Here is a 16,450-nt window from a genome sequence, read left to right as displayed (position 1 = left end):
GTTTAAATCAGTCCTAATTCCTGTTAGAGTCTTTTCATCAGTCTTTGTAAAGTAACAGAAGTCTTCTTCTGCTAATCTATGGAGTTTTTCACAAGAAAACTATTTCTGTTATAGCTTTCTATTTCTCTGATGCCAGCTGCCCGGAAATAAAAATCTGTCATCAGTTCACTCCTCCCATTTCACATCACTCTGAGGTGTGTTATGGGTCAAATGAGTCTAGGGATGTCATTTTTAAGGATGAGTTATTCAAAGGCAAAAGTTCTCTTAATCTGTTTTTCTGAACCTCCCTGGAAACAGAAGTTTTCTCTTTGCCTCTCAAAAGGCCACAAATCTTCAACTACTACTTCTCCCCCTCTCTTTCAGTATCTCACAGCATCACAATCACTTCACTATTTGCTCAAAATCCACACTTTGAACACTCCATTCCTCCCAATATACTCTGTCACGAATTAAAGGAGCTCTTTTTCAGAACACTGTTGTACATCTCCATAGCTTTAACAGAAAAATATTACAGCTTAATTAAAACATCTCCTTATTCTCTCTTCCTCATCTAAAACTTAACTCTTTTCTTCACTGTTTTTGATGGTTTTATGATGTCTTCTTCATGTTATCTCTCTCTCATCCTTCTTTCTCTCTCGGAAAAAAGAGTAATCTGTATGTCTCATCCAGGTAGTAAAAGAGTTGAAGTTTTGGAAAGCTGCAGATGTTCATGGTGTCAGGTTGCAGTCCAGCAGCAGAAACTACAAACCAAGCCAGGCCGGCTGGCTCCGTTTCTCCCCCCGCCCTCTGAGGCCTTGTCCGGCCTGGAGGCGGCGGGGAGGAGGCCGAGACAGAGCCTTGTTACCTTGTCAGAAGCCGGAAACCAAAAATAACAAGAAAGCCCTGGCTTTACATCTTAAACTGGTGTCCACAGGTTGATCTCACTTCTCAATGGTCAAAACTGCAGCCAGTTCTTAGAAATGACCAATAATTGGTCACAAGAAAAGACTCCCATCAGCCTCTCGCAGCTTCAACTTCCTCCCAGCTCCCGAAGCTATCTTAAAGGTAAAGTCACCCCATGTCAAGCTTTCAGTCAGATAAAGCTTCAGCTAGAATAATCATACAAATGCTTAGCATTAGGTACATATTTAAATCTTTTACTGACTTAGCACTACCTTTTTCATACAGAAACAACTGAATTTTGGACATGGACAGAAGCTTACCTGCAGTGACGTTACTGTAGAAAGATCTTTAAGCTTTCCTTCTTCATCTTTTAAGTTGTACCCCTCCGGTCTCTTATCTCTTTCAGTAATTTTCCACAATTTGATTGTTTTATCTTTAAAAGAAAAGATATACAACTGTCAGCATAGGAATTCTGAATGGAGTTACCTTTCACAATGTATTTCGTAAATAAGTTTTTACACCTTGCTTTAGACAAGATCTGTGCTGAAATAGTCTGGGGCACTTCATTCTGCACACCCAGAAAACGCTGCCAACAGATGAAATAACCATAAAGCACATCCCAGATCTTCACACTGAGTCAGGGGTTCCTGGCAGCTGGCAGACTGTGTGGAGCATGTAGAGCACATGCTGCTCGTGTATCCAACCTGGCAGTTTGCTGGTGGAACAAACCCAAACTACTCAATGCTCACTGCTGAAGCTCACTTTAACAATTTGACTTGGCAAGGAAATAAGCTCAATATTAACACCAGTTTGGCATTAATGCCAGTTTTCTAGGTTACTTATAAACAGCACAAGAACAGCCTGGAGTACACAGCCAGACCAATGGTCCCTTCCTGGTCCAGTGTGGGAATGGGCAGTGGAGCATTGGTGTAACATCAGGAGCTTCTGCAATTGAAAGGCTGTGTAAAAAATAAGGCATTTCTCCCTCCTAATGGAAAGCAGCTGAGAAATAAACTGAGGAAAGAGAAAAAAAACCAACCAAACTAAGAGAAATGTATTGTGATGGCAAGAGAGAAAAGTAAGAAAAAAAAAGTATTAATCTTGCAAGGAATGCAATAAAATCCAGACTCTTCCTTTCCCATGATGGGTGAAGCACATGATGAGAAAGTAATGACGTCTCTCAGTTAGCAAAGAGTCTCTGAAACCAACAAACATGTCTGAAACATTTCACACTGCATTTGTCTTTGGGTGTATTTTGTACAAGCTGAAGCTCCAGATTTCCTAATGCTGATTGTCCACTCCCACTGTTGTGGTTCTGCTCCTAACCTGCCAACCCAAATGCTTCTTAGACTGAAAAATCAAGGCCAACTCTTCTGCAAAAAAATCTGTCCCTAAGATTCTAATGGTTGTTTTGCTCATCTGCTTGTGCAGCAGCAAAAGTCTTTCCAAAGCTTCTGCCCTTCAGCTGCCAGCACAGATTTATTAACCTCAGTTCCTGCATAATTTCTGATTTCATCCCACTTTATTCCTTTCTTTCCCCAAGTACATACCAGAGCATACATAATAATACATAATCATTTCCCCAGTGTGGCTGAACCAAACACTACTTTCAAATGCTACTTTTAAATGCTAGTACAAATCACTTTAAAGACAGGATATACAAAAAACATGAATTGATTTACATTTCTATAGCAACTTTTAACTTTCAACTTTCTTTGTTTCAAAATCAATCCCTCCATTACTCAGGTTTCACTATTATGTACCTCTTAATGATATTGATATGCTAATATACAAGCAAAGAAAATCACAATACAGTCAATCTACAGAACAAGAGGTCAGTTCAATCTGCAACTAAAAAGCACCTTTTAAATATTCAATAAATTTCATTTGTATTGTATATCATGTTAATTAATTACTAAAAATACACATAAGTCATGTCATGCCCTTGGATATTTTATTACATGTAAATAGTGCATTCCTGCTGATCTAGTCAAAAAATTATAAATACAGCAATTGTAAAATTAATTATACAATTTTCCATTGTTAGATCTGATTGCTATTAATAAATGTACCTCATTCCTGAGTGAAAACTGTTTTATAAGCAGGTAAGGTTATCATCTATTGGTGCTCTCCTTTATCCACCTCTGGACTTTAAATACTCCTTAGAAGTTTTAAGTAGGCTTATATTTTGCAAAATATAGAAAAAAATAGAAACATCTCTGTGAGGTTAAGCATTCAGTCTCCAGAGTGTTGTGAATTTAAAATTAATTAATGTCTGGTAAGCAGTCTGAAATCCTCAGATGAAAGAATCTATATGGGCCAAATTCTGCTCTAGCTTATGTAGCCCACACTTAAAGAGGCCCAAATATATTCTGGTACAAAAGATACCAATGAATCATAATAAGTTGTTATCATTATACTACAAAATCATTGCATTTTACAGTGCAATGATTTTACAGTGCAAACTACAAATTTCCTAACTGCGAGCACTGTAAATCCACAGGGGGATTTGAAAGCCTTGGTGATTTCCTTCTGTCTTCATTAATTAAGATGCCACAATCAAAGCTTAGCTGATAACTTGCTGATAACGTGAACTGGAAAGGAATCAAGATCGCCTCTGAAAGATGTGTGCAGAAACAACTTCAGACAAAAGCCCTCCTTAGAATGACAGAAACAGATTTGGGCAGGTGCAGACCTGCCAAGTCTTATTTTGAGGGTTAGATTTAGACCGACTCTCCCCTCATGTTCCTGAGCAGCAGGATGCTCCTTCCAGCACATTCAGTGGACAGTGTCCACCTGAGCATGTGGAAAGGATGCTGTTTCACAGTTCTTATTTTTCTGCAAAAAAATATTACATTACATCCTAAATTACCAGAGAGCAAGATGTCAAAAACTGCATTAAAATAGCAGACTTGTAATTTAGTAAACAAAAACGACAAGACATTTCTACAATCTGTCCAATATGAGCATGTGTGACAGGTAGTGCCTCCACATTAGGAAACATATTATTATTATTTTCTATAGGCATGGAATTGATATACATTGTAAAAGGCTTCTCCCAGGTAATCTGTGAGACAGTGAGTAATTCAATGTGAGCTGTCTGTACCCTGAAGTTAAAACCATCTCTAAGAATATGCCAGGAGGTGAATTTTGAGACTTCAATCCTGCTGTGCCAGGAAGCTAGGAATCCTCCTTGGCACATGCAAATGTTTTGCAATTCAAAGCCAAAATCCAAAGCTTATGCCAATGGAACCATTTCTGTTCCTCTCACCATGAAGAGGTCTGATGCGATGCTCAAAAACTAAGGAGGAGAAACAGAGGCCAAAGTATCTCTCCAGGTCCTAGGCTTGCTCACCGTTGGTTGAAACTGGATTAACCACAGCAGCACTATGACTGATTATTTCTTATTTTCTCCCCTCTCTTGAAAGGATGAAGCAGAAAACTCATGTAATGGTCTATTATCTATAGCTGTAAAAGCTGAAAATCTGAGGACTTGGCTGTATTCCTCAGTGCTTCTAAAAACAAATTCTAAAATGAAAAGGGCGAGGTTTAATTTCAATAATCTGCTTCTGTATCACATGCTTGGAAGAAGCCATTCTTAGTTATCTGAAGAAGGTGAGGGATATTTTGACCAAGGGAGAAGAGTAGAAATAAACTCCCAAACTTCATAAGGTGACTAAGCATTAAATTAGCATAAATCACCTGTCTGTAACAGGTGTGTTTCATTTCAAATATGTAACAGTGCCCCCAAAAAGTCAAAGAAAACTTTAAATAAAACAAACTAAAAAATACTAAAAAATTACTACTACTTTGAATGAATGTAAGCATTATTTAATGCTATATATTTTAATGCAAACCAATCACTTTGTGATTGTAGCAGTCCCCAAAGATGATATTACCCTATTTTTCATCATCAACTCCCAATTATACTCAAACTTCTAGAACAAAAAAAAACCAATTTCTGATTACCATTAGATCTAAAATTTAAAACCAGGTATTTTGTCTCATGCATCATCTGCAATAATAAAGTTCGTGGGTATCTAAATGCTTCCTAAATGAAACTTGTGCACGTTAGCTTACATTCAGTTTTTTTCCCTTATTTAGTATCTGAACATTCCCTTTTTGTAATAATGCTACTTTCTTTCATCAATAGGCCTTAGACATGTTATAAATATGAGTCAGTATCAATATCCTAGTATTATTGTTCCTGTCTTCCCAAGATTTGTGTACCTCTTTAAAACTTAAATAAACTACTCTGATGATAATGAATGAAAAGAAAAAATTAATCTCTCTTACCTACCTTCATTTACACATCTACAAATAATAAAAGTCATGACAAATACAGCAGAAAAAATTCTAAATTTCCCTCAAAACACAAGCTGCTGAATAAGGTGATGCCTTTGTCACAAAGATATATTTCAGGATAGCACTGCATATAATAAAAAAATGGATAGCTCTTTAAATGTCTATGAATAATCAATTGGAAAAACCTCATGATTCTATGAATAAAATATACAAACAACAGATATCAGAGGCAGTATGACAGTCTTGGTAAACTCTGAAAGAGGAAATTACTAAACAGCAGTTTAAAATGAGCAAATATATACTGTCAGCACTAAAACACATAGAGGAAATACTGCAAATACTGATATGTTCTGCATACTCTCATCAATCTCACCATTTGTTGATAGAAGTGAGTGAGCTGCATTTTGCTGTGGTAACCACTTGATCTTGTTTATTTTCTCTTCTATCTCCAAGCTCTTCAAATAATCAAATTCCGGTTCATGGCTCTGGAAAGTGCTGTAAACATTGTACTCCCCCTGATTGTAAGGCTCATTTTTACTCTATGGAGAATAAGAACAGAAATGTTGTTTATGACAGCGATAAATCTTCATCTCTTAGGAAAGGTGTATAAGCAGTCTTATAAATATAAAAATATTGAAAATTTAATTTAATTTCTCATTTAAAACATGATATTGATAGATTTGTTTCAGCAAGAATAGAATTTCCTGTGAGTACTGAAACACTTAATATTAGAATTTTTGAAGACATGTCAGCTATTCAGGAAAGACTTCTAAACAAGACACTGCAGATGGATGGAATTTACAAGTGGAACATAAAGGTAAGTGAAGATACTGTTTTAAATGGAATGGGGTTCCATCATCAAGAAAAAGCTATTAAAACAAGGCAGAAGTAAAACAAAAATTACCTTCTTTTTGCTTACATCGGACTTTTGGAGCTTTGAAGCATTTTTGCTTGGGACAGCAAGCTTACAAGTTAAAAATCCTTACCCTTTTTCACTTCCGCTCTAAACAGGTGACACTGTTTTACTACATCTTGAGATTATAAACAAGTTTGTTAATTTAATTCAAATAAAGTATTAAAAATTCAGCCAGGTTTTATCAGGCTATTGAAGACTACACTGGTAACCCACATACCTCAGGTTCCCTTTGGAATATAACAACTCGACCCCCCTTGTCACCAGTAGCCAGCAGTTCTCCAGTGTGGTTGAACTCAACTGTAGAAATAATATCAGCTGGAGGAAGAATGAGAAAAAAGGCAGATTTTAGACTGCTGCTACAACACAAGGTCACTAGAAATATCAGGCACTCAACAAAAAATGCAACAAATGAAGGATTTTAAGGAATACAGATGGATTCACCAATGCAAACAGGCTGCATGCCATTACAATCTAATGAAACAAGTGCAAACATTAAAGAGGCAAATTTGTGTTTCCAGCACATCTGCAGTTTGGGAGAGGAGAAGCTCTCTGGAGAGGTTATGCTTCAAGAAGAGCTATCTTGGGTGGCTATAAAGCTTTTTTTTTCAGAATTGGCAAAGAACAGAACTGGCCTCCTGCTATATGCTCTAACAAGGACCAATATAACATCAGTTCTCTTGCACGTATTATTTATTCTATGACTTGTCTGGTGATTTTTACATAACCACCTAGCACTTTTCTCAAATATGTATTTGAGTCAAGAGTGCAAAAAAAAAGTATGTGCAACCTGTCCTACCACTGAGGAATGAAGGCAAAACCAGAACTGTTCACTGTGCAGTGCTGGCAAGAGCCCATTCTAATCACTGTTTTCAGAAAATCACTTCAGCACCGTAAAAATGTGTCATCAGAAGACAAAAAGAATCTCAGTCTCTCTTTCCCTGACTTTCAACAACTGCCTTTCCCTAAGCAATTTCTTGTTTAAACAAGAAACCCCATCAAAACCTGAGGCCAGCCTTGAGCACAAATTAGTACACATCAAGATGAGAGGGAGAAAGAGGCTGTAGGAGCTAAAGAACTGGTTCTTCTGTTTGAATGACAGTACATGCTAGAATCATAATCCGCAGTTAATCCTACACTATTAGCATAATTTGAATTAAAATGCTTAGTGCAATAGTAAATTAAGGAACCATCATATATACAATCACAGGCAAATGCAGGGTATTACTCAGAGACTGGATGTGTGAATCCTCTATAATGATCAGTATTCACTCATCAGAAACATGGGCCAAATTTTAGAAGCGTCAGTAGTTAGGAGCTCCCCTTTAGGCATAAAAAGCTGCAGTTCCCAAACATGTTCATCATCCATCAGTTTAGAGTGAGAACAATGAAGTGACAGTGGGCTAAGCTCTTTTGCAAACCTAGCCCCAAATGAGTTCACAGAAATTCAAAGGAATTGAAATAACATGTGGATGTACCATTTACTTGATACATTTTATGAATTGAAAACATCTGTTCCTATTATTCTTTTAATAAACTAGCAGTTTGGTGTTAGAAAGCTTCTGTTGCCAGCAGCTCTCATCAGCAACACAGCCATCCAAAAGCCAGATTCTTACTCAAACATTATAAACTATTTACCATCCAAAAAAGGAAAACTTTGGTCCAATCACAGTAAAGAAAAATATCTTTTCAATTTTAAACAAATCTTCACCATCAAATTCTTCTAAATCAAACCAACATTCGTCCATTTTTTTTCCTCCACTACTCCATATATAAAGGAGCAAAGGGGAATCATAAATGGCTGTGTAGACTTTGAGAAAAATGGCACGTGAAGACTTAAAAGTATTTTAGGTCTGAACCCAAAGCTTCTCAAAGGTAATGGCATTTGATTTTTATGTAGACTTCCACAGACTACATATTTCATAGGTAATGACTACAAAAGCCCGAGACTTACCAAAGTATAGGAAAAGGACAGAGACTCTGGTTATGTTTCATGATGCTCTGGGGTTTGCAATGGGTCGAGTTTGATGTCAAAAATAAAAAGTTTTTTTTCTAAAATCTAAAAATCTAAAATTTTTCTGGCATGTAAAGTTCATTGAGACTTATTGCAATGGAAGAACACTTCTTAGCTATTTCCTCCTCACCATGCAGAATTCATACTGATAGTAGGTATGGTCATCTGCTTATAAAATGATAGCTGCATGACTTTACTCATTCAAAGCTGTATCTCACCCCAATCATACAGGCACACCTGCAGAAGCCTCATACTGATACTGCTTTTAAACTGTGCCTTTTCTTAAGCATGCAACGGGCAAGAAGGGCAAATACAGAGGGAGGAATGCAGTATTAAAATATGTGCATATATACATGTATGACTCGGATGTGAGACATTCTCAACTGGTCACAAAAGATTGAGATAAAGTAACTGCAAAAGGAATGAATGGTATTTGGAGATATATGTGTGAATACACTCACTATTGGCCTGAAATAATTCCACAACATCAAAAATATTTTTTTCTACAGTGACAGTGGTCATAAAATAAATTGCACTTTACAGAAAGCACCTGGCATTGCCCAGTAAAGTCCACAGCAGCATTTTCACAGCCTCCAACAATAACTGAACCAGGATTGTAATAAAACAGCTCTGAATTTTCTTATTATATTGCATTTGTCATTAAAATATCATGCACAGTTAAATGATTATTGTTCAAAGAAAAGGACTGTGGGCAATGTGCAACAATGTTGTTCTGGGGCAATTCTCACCCCCTCCCAAGGTGTTTCTTCCAGATACATCTTTCCTTTCTATTACAAAACTCATCCTGAGCTGGAAACTACCTATCATTTTTAAATTAACTTGTTCTGAAAAAGAGAAGATCCAATATTATGACCTTATAGGCTATGTAGCTTGTTGGTAAAAATTATCCTTGAATTGGAAAATCAGTTTTATTGATCCTGTAAATAACAGCTGAAAACAACAGCTATCTGTCCCCTGCACAGACACCATCAGCCCACCTCCCCCAAACATATACAGCATATCTGTTCAGCAGGTGAACATCAGTCATGCTGTTTTCTTATAAAGGGTTAGCCAGGCTGGCACTTCATAAAACAAAGGAGGTAAGGACAAAATCAATCGACAAAGCTCTTCATACTCTTCTGCAGGACATTACCCCATGTATTTATTAATGCTGCAGCAACATCAGCCACTACTGTCCCAATCCTACAGATTCTCCCACTGCAGAGTGGCCCCCTGAGCACACAGAGCAATTAATTCCCAGATTTCAGCCTCTCCAGGATATATAAATGCACCACAATAGAAAAGCTGATGAATTTGCATGTACAGTAAGCCTTTGGCAAGGGATGGCAGAGATGAAAGACTCCTTCCAGCCTTCTCCTACACTACACCTTCCATATCTCTGCTGGCAGTGCCAAGCTTTGCACTGATGATTAGGATTATCAGAGACAGAGATAATTTACCTATTAAGAATAATTATGGGTAACCTCAATGCCAAACGCTTACAATCAAACTGTAAATCCCATCTTTTATAGAACATTAATCTTCCTACTCCAATTTTAAATTTTCCATTTTGTCTATGCAGAAATGCATATAAACTTGGATTTAAAAGTCAAGATATTCAATACTTCCTCTCAGTATACAGATGCTGACAGAGAAAAGTGGACCCAAAACTTTCAAAAGATGAAAATACCCCAGAGGTATAAATACCTGATTATCTGGTCCCCATCCAGCCACAGAAAATTGTCCCAGTATGTAAAACACATTACAGACTTGAATCCCGAGACTTATTTTACATATTCACAGAAAGATACCACATGACTCTACACAGAAAGATACCACACTACAGCTTAAACTGACACGAAGTTTTTCCTGATCCAGCCTGTGAAGTATTTAATTTACTGATTCCTAGTCACCCCTGCCCTTTCATACCTCACTAATTCCTCTGCAGATTCACAATTTACAGTCTTCAAATGTTCTTAATGGCTATGCTGTTAATGGCTGCTGCCTAGCTAGATATATTCAGGTTTTGTGGTTTTGTGCTAGATCTAAGTCCATCACTGTACATCTGGGCACATCAAGGTAAACCAAGCTAATTGTACTGTTCTTTCCACTACTTCATGAGTATTGTTCCAGCATGGACACAGGCAAATGAACCCTCCAGCAGCCTTCCCTCAGGCTGAGAGCAAGGATGAAACAAAGGTTGGCACATGTAGCCCAAGTTAATGTTGGCCTTTATTTCACACCATTACGTATTTTTCTATGTTCACCTTCTAGCCTCTCACAGCTTTATTTTAAGGAATAAGCTATTAAAAACCATAAAGAACACCAACAGGTCCGAATACCTCTGCAATAAATTAGAAAAGCCTTATCTATATATTCAGTCTTCCTATCATTTTGGGGCACTCAGGCGTAATAGCATGCAATTTTCCACCTAATATGCACTCAGTGAAGCTAAGTGTGAACATACTTGCACATCTTCATAGATCTTTTGGTCAGAAACTTCAAGCAACTCTAAGAAAAGCTCAACTGTAATTTTCATGTGTTATTTTTACTAAAAAATTCTACCTTTCCAGAACCATTACTCTGAAGACTGGTGTGTGTATATATATATTATTATTAATTTTTTTTATTTTTTGCTTTAGAAGATCAGGAAAGCAAAGAAAAAATTTTAATTATTGCATCCAGCACACAAATACATTTTGAACAGCACAGCAAGTTTCAAGGGCAATCATGAATATAATCTTCAACTGAATTCCAGTGTAATCCTGATAGAGAATTAAAGGATTTGGAATGGGCCAGAACACTGGAATTAACAACAGTACTCTTCTCTAAAAAAAGCTGTGAAATCCTACCAGCCAGAACAGGTCAGAACTTTTCATTAGTATCGCACCCACCGCAGTCAGCACGGCAGCACTGCCAGCCTGAGCTGACTGAATCAACATCTGGGTCAGGTTTTTGTTGTGTGTGTTCCCAGTGGCTAGCAGGCAATCTTGTAGTCTACGTTATTTCAACCAAGCTCTGACCTGGCCTAACCTTGGTTTGTGAAATCCAATAAGATCACAGCACAATCTGGCATGGCTGCAAGCAATGTTCAGTCGTACTGATACAGAAGTCCCTGAGGAGCATAATCTGGAAGAAACAACAAAGATGCTTGCAACAAAGAGAACCATAAAACAAAAGGACAAATGGCAAATAAAAGAGGAGTAGTATTACAGTATCTCGAAAGAAGGAAAGGCCAATACAAAGAGCTGTGCTGTCAGGATTTAGTCTAGACTAAGAAAGAAAAAGTAGGGACAGAAAAAATAAATGGAAAGAAAAAAACCTGCTACCTTTTAAAGCTGAAGTTTCAAAGCTTTCTTCAAACAGCTAGAAAATAAAGTATGCAAAACCTCAAATGTATGAAGGCCTTCTTTTCTTAAATAGCTGGCAGAGAGATCCTTGACAACTGAAAAATTTCCTGCTTGAAGTAGCAGTCTGTGTAAAGTGCATTCACTTTGGGCCACAGAGCATTATTCACCATCAATCCAGGGATTGATAGATATCAGAAGCATCCTCAAAGTTCAAGCAAGCACAGTGTAAACTCTCCCATATCACTCCATCCACCTTGGCTGGCTCAAATACTTAACACCCATAACCAACACACCAGAAAGCCAACTCCACTCTTGGGCAGACAAGACACATCATCATAGTATCACAATCATCAGGGCTGGGAGAGACCTTTATGATCATCAAGTCTAACCATCAACCCAGCACCACCACTGTAACCCCTAAACCACCCAGATCATGGGTTCCTTGACCTACACACAAACTGCCTGATCACCTCTCCAAGGCACCAAAACGACACAGGTTAGGTGCACAAGCTGGGTGGCCAGATGACGAAAGTAAGAAAAAAGAGAGCACAAGGATGCATGAGATGGCAAGAGAAGGACAGAGCATGCAAATGTTAAAAAGAGCATGAGGAAGGGTGCAAAACAGCACACCTGAGCAACTACATGCACACAGAGAGCTTAAGAAAGCATGAAAGAGTACAAGGAAATGCTACAACAGAAAAGAAGTTGTTTGAAAAGAAGAATATATCTGTCCCTTTGCCCCAAGGATTATTTGTAATTCTGGCAAATCTTTAATTTTGCTTTTTTTCCTTGTTTATTGTGGCTTTGAAGTCTGATGAGTTTGTGCTGAAAAATGGCAATTGTTTGCTCCATGTTTGCTCCACAACAGGAAGTGGATTTTGGCCAAGGCAAACATTGAACACAGATGCTGCTAACAGGGGAAAACCTTCAGGGATCACTGAAACAAGGTGAAAATTCAAATGAAATCCAGAGATGGGTGTCCACTACACTTCAGGTAGTTATTTTGTTAACTGCCACCTTGCCTAGCTTCTTTGCTAACATAGGCAAATACATCAAAGGCAAAAACCAAACAGCCCCATTTAATCTTGTCATGCAAGAACAAGGTTTATCAGGCTAAATATCACCTTTCCTCCAGAGTACAACCTCTTCCTGACATGAAATCCAAAAACACACAGCTGAATGCTGAAAGGTCTTGAAAGGCTCCTTGAAACATGACCACTTCAGCTAGGTATGATAGTAAAGAAAAGTTAAAAACCTCAAAGAATGGAAGCAACAAGCTTTTCTTAATTCAAATCCTGGCAAGCACTGTGTTAATCTTTTCCTTTTCTTCATCTTTAATCTCCAACTTTTGCATATTAGAAATGCTACACATCTTGATGGCCTGCATCAGGTTTAGGTGACCATGAGACCAGTATGAGACTGCTGAGTTTCACAAATCCATGCATCCCTATCCTCAGGGACCAAGGGAAACACCTCCCCATGCAGAACGTCTGAACGTATGTTCAATGCTCACTTGAAGAGAAAATTCACCTGAAACGGAATCTAAATAAACCAAAGCCAAAGTCTTTATCCCCTCTGTGAGTACTTTTGACCACTACGATTTACTCTTTTGAGCCTGGAGATTTAACAGAGTTGGGTTTTTTCTCCACTATTTTTGTATGTGTTTATTTTAAGAGCCTAGAAATTGTTTTCAACAGCTTTTTAATCACATGCTAATTTCTAGCTGTATTTCTCAAATTAGAAAAATCAACTGTTAGAGCACAGTCAATGTAGAAAAGAACTGCTTACAGGACAAATATGTAAAACAGATTATCTGGGTTCAGTGTTCTGTGCTAAAACAACACTTTATACTGAATACAAGTCACAGAGATTCAGTGTTTCATTCACTGACTCTCCCACATATGTGTTCCTCATTCAAAAGCTCAAAGCCCTTATTTCAGAGGTTCTGGCACCCATCTTCCACCTGCAGAGTACAAGGCCTCCAGGAAAAGAGGCCCAAGAGACTTGACCTTCTGCCTGCTGAGGTAAATGCAAAGTTTCCCACCACTTAAGTAGTAAATAAGGTCAAGGAACATTTGTCAGATGTAGTGTAGCTGAAAATTAGGACACATTTCTCAAAAATCTGGCTACAGTTTTTATGCACTTCAAGGTGACCTGCTTAGACTAGCAAGGTTGCAAAGGCAGAATGGCTAATTAACATTATTAATATTATCCTTTCTGAAGTCACCAGGTGCACTGCTTTGTGCCTTCTTAATCTGAAACATGCAGTGGACTGATAAAAAGCTTCCCACGATTCCTTTCAATATCTATTTAGGCCCCCCATTAGTGGCAGGCACAGCACCCCTGCAGTCCCTGAGCTGTGAGCCTGCAGCTCCCCCTGAGCACAGCCAGGCAACGCAGGGGCTGCTCCAGCCCTGCTTCCAGCAGCTCCCTCAGCACTGGGGATGGCCAAAGAGGGGAACACTGATCCCTCCATCCTGTTCACCCTGAACAAGCTGGGAAAAAAGGCTAGAAAGCCTTTCAGTATATCTAAGCCTGTAACTCTGCTTATATCTATTCTTACAAGCAACGCTTAAAACTAAGAAAACACTGCAGATCAATATCTATTTTAGCATAAATATATGCACAGAAAGCTTCTAAATTTCACATTCCCTCAAATCTTCTTTCACAGCTTACATTGTGTAACACATGCTAGTCATTTACTCTTCTGAGATTTCGGGGGGGTAGGAGGATAAAAAAGAAAAACAAAATTGCAGCCAGATCTTTCTTTCTTCCTTTGCTGACAGATGAGACCCTCATCTAAGCAAAGGACTCAGTAACAAGCTTGAAACACTCTGCTTGATAAACATGCGCATATTTAGAAAATGTGCCAGTCCACTCCTCTTACCAACCCACACTGGAGGACAAAAGAGAAAAAATTGCCATGGGCATCACATCATGCATTTACAATTTCCAGAGAAGGGTTTAAACTGGTACCCACAGAAGGAAGCCTGCCTGAGCTGGGAGCTGCTGCTCAGCTCCATGTTACTTCCCACCGAGGAGCTGCACAGCCTGGCTGCCAGCTACAGACAGATTAGAAATGGTGCTGCCAAGTGTTAAAAATGCTAGGCAACCGGGTTTTATGGAGAGCACAGAAAGACCTTGAACCTCGCCCTTCATTTCAGAGCATGTATAAGCCAAATATGGAAAGCACACAAATTATTAGTATACACTAATTTTACTTTTATTGTCATAAGTGATTATGCTTGTGCATAATTGCAATGATCTACGATAAGAAAACGTCAAGTTTTGTTAAAAGCCTATTCTAAAACGAGGACAAAAAAAATCCCACCCATATTTAGAATTTGAAAGGAGAATAATTAACTTAAAATATATCAAAGACTAATGAAAAATCATCCAAAATTTAAAATATAATTCTCAATAACCAGATTCAATATGAATGTTATTTCCATATATTACATACAAACTTCAATAGAATTTCACTGCCAGCTGGTTCTGAACTTTTCTTCCCCCCCACTCCTTAACTGAGCAATTAAATTCCAGAAGCAAAGCGCTCAGTAATTCTGTCACAGCAGTTCTCATGTTCAAAGCACTTTCTGGGCATTAAACTCCACAGCAACCCAAGGAAGTCAGAAAAGAAATGTCAGCATTCCCATTTTACACAAAAGAAAAAATGAAACAGATCCTCCAGAGTTTTTATCCAAGATCAGAGAACCAGTTTTGATTATACACATACTAAGGGACAGATAATCCATGCTGTGGCTTAGCAAAACATTTCTATTTAATAAAGCCCTTAATCACTTGTCTAGAGACTTAAATGTTCCTATATTCAGCTCAAATGAGTATGCATGTTGCTAAATGAATATACTGATGGAGTCCCAACAAACAAAGCCTCACAACAGTGTGCACCCAGGGAGAAAAAGCCCAGTGAGCAGGCTTTTGGTGAAGTGAGGGGCACAGAATCTTAAAAATCATGAAGGACTGGAGCTAGAAGCTGGACTAGAGCCAGAGCCTTTAAACACAGAGTGATGACAAGGCAGGCAGAAACACAACAGCCCTATCTGTGCTAGCAAATGAAGAGTTCCAGGATGTTCCTAGGTTTTGCAGTGCTATGATTCACACTGTTAAAATGATAAAGAGAGGACCTTCAGAGGCTTTTGGCTGCCATAAATTGCTCTCCCCCGAACACCACTCTGGCATGGCTCAGAGGCTACAAGGCAGGGCCATTTCTCAACAGGCAGCACACACATGGCCACCATGGTTTGTAAGCTGAAGAATGTCACCCTCAGGGGCATGGGCCTCTGTGCTAGTTGGTCCCAGGGCTCTCAAACATCCACTTTGCCCAGGCAGCTGTATTTAGTGAGAGCAGCTCACAAAAATCAGCATGGCACACAAAGAGAGTAACATTCACACTCTGCTATGCCAGATCATATTAGGTTTTCCTGCTGCAATTGGCAGAGGCTGGGGTTTCCCAGCATACAGGGGGCTCTGGAGCCTGTAGAACTAGCACAAGGAAAACAAACTGTGTTTGCTTTTCTCAGTCGTAACCCAAGAGGGTGGATGGCAGTGTTTAAATCTTCTCATCAGAGACTCTGACTACAGCATCCAAATAAACTATATTCAAATACCATGAGCAACAGACAGCTCTAACTCACACATCACTAGACATCTCCTCTGTGATTCCCAGCAGTGAACCAGTAAGCTAAGGTCACACACAGGGCTTGCTGCTTGTCATGGGAGCTCCATGCCAAGCCATGTAGATACTCATCTAACATTAGCATCTGTTTGCTTGGCAGGCTCCAAAGGCAATTCAGCTGACAACTCTGAATTTGCCTCTGGGTCTGTCACAAGATCATATAACTCTGGGACTTCTGGGAATGCCTAATACTTCTTTGATGAAGATCATGCATATCATAATATATTAGCTCCATTCTAAGCATCCCTTGAAATCAGTGTTTGTGACCTCTCAGAAATATTCCGGTTGTG

The 16,450-nt window shown here is 38.6% G+C and overlaps 1 protein-coding gene across 14 annotated transcripts in view; it reads right to left on the bottom strand.

Moving 5' to 3' along the window:
• The window catches only part of PPP2R2C (protein phosphatase 2 regulatory subunit Bgamma), a 189,372-nt gene that overhangs the window by 46,483 nt on the left and 126,439 nt on the right, over positions 1 to 16,450 (bottom strand). For 13 of the 14 annotated variants that reach the window (XM_086889187.1, XM_086889188.1, XM_086889192.1 and 10 more), the window contains 3 exons: positions 6,321 to 6,418; positions 5,561 to 5,726; positions 1,203 to 1,315 (listed from right to left, as the gene is read on the bottom strand). In XM_086889187.1, coding sequence (XP_086745313.1) covers positions 1,203 to 1,315; positions 5,561 to 5,726; positions 6,321 to 6,418 — 377 coding nt within the window. Of the gene's footprint in view, positions 1 to 1,202; positions 1,316 to 1,403; positions 1,784 to 5,560; positions 5,727 to 6,320; positions 6,419 to 16,450 lie in introns of those variants that run through there. The other variant, XM_023925527.2, reaches the window with a different exon arrangement.

This window comes from Cyanistes caeruleus, chromosome 5 (assembly GCF_971803275.1).
Source record: "Cyanistes caeruleus chromosome 5, bCyaCae1.hap1.1, whole genome shotgun sequence".
In the NCBI taxonomy this organism is placed as follows: Eukaryota; Metazoa; Chordata; class Aves; order Passeriformes; family Paridae; genus Cyanistes; species Cyanistes caeruleus.
Note: the sequence above shows the minus strand (reverse complement) of the source record. Positions and strands in the feature narration are given on the sequence as shown.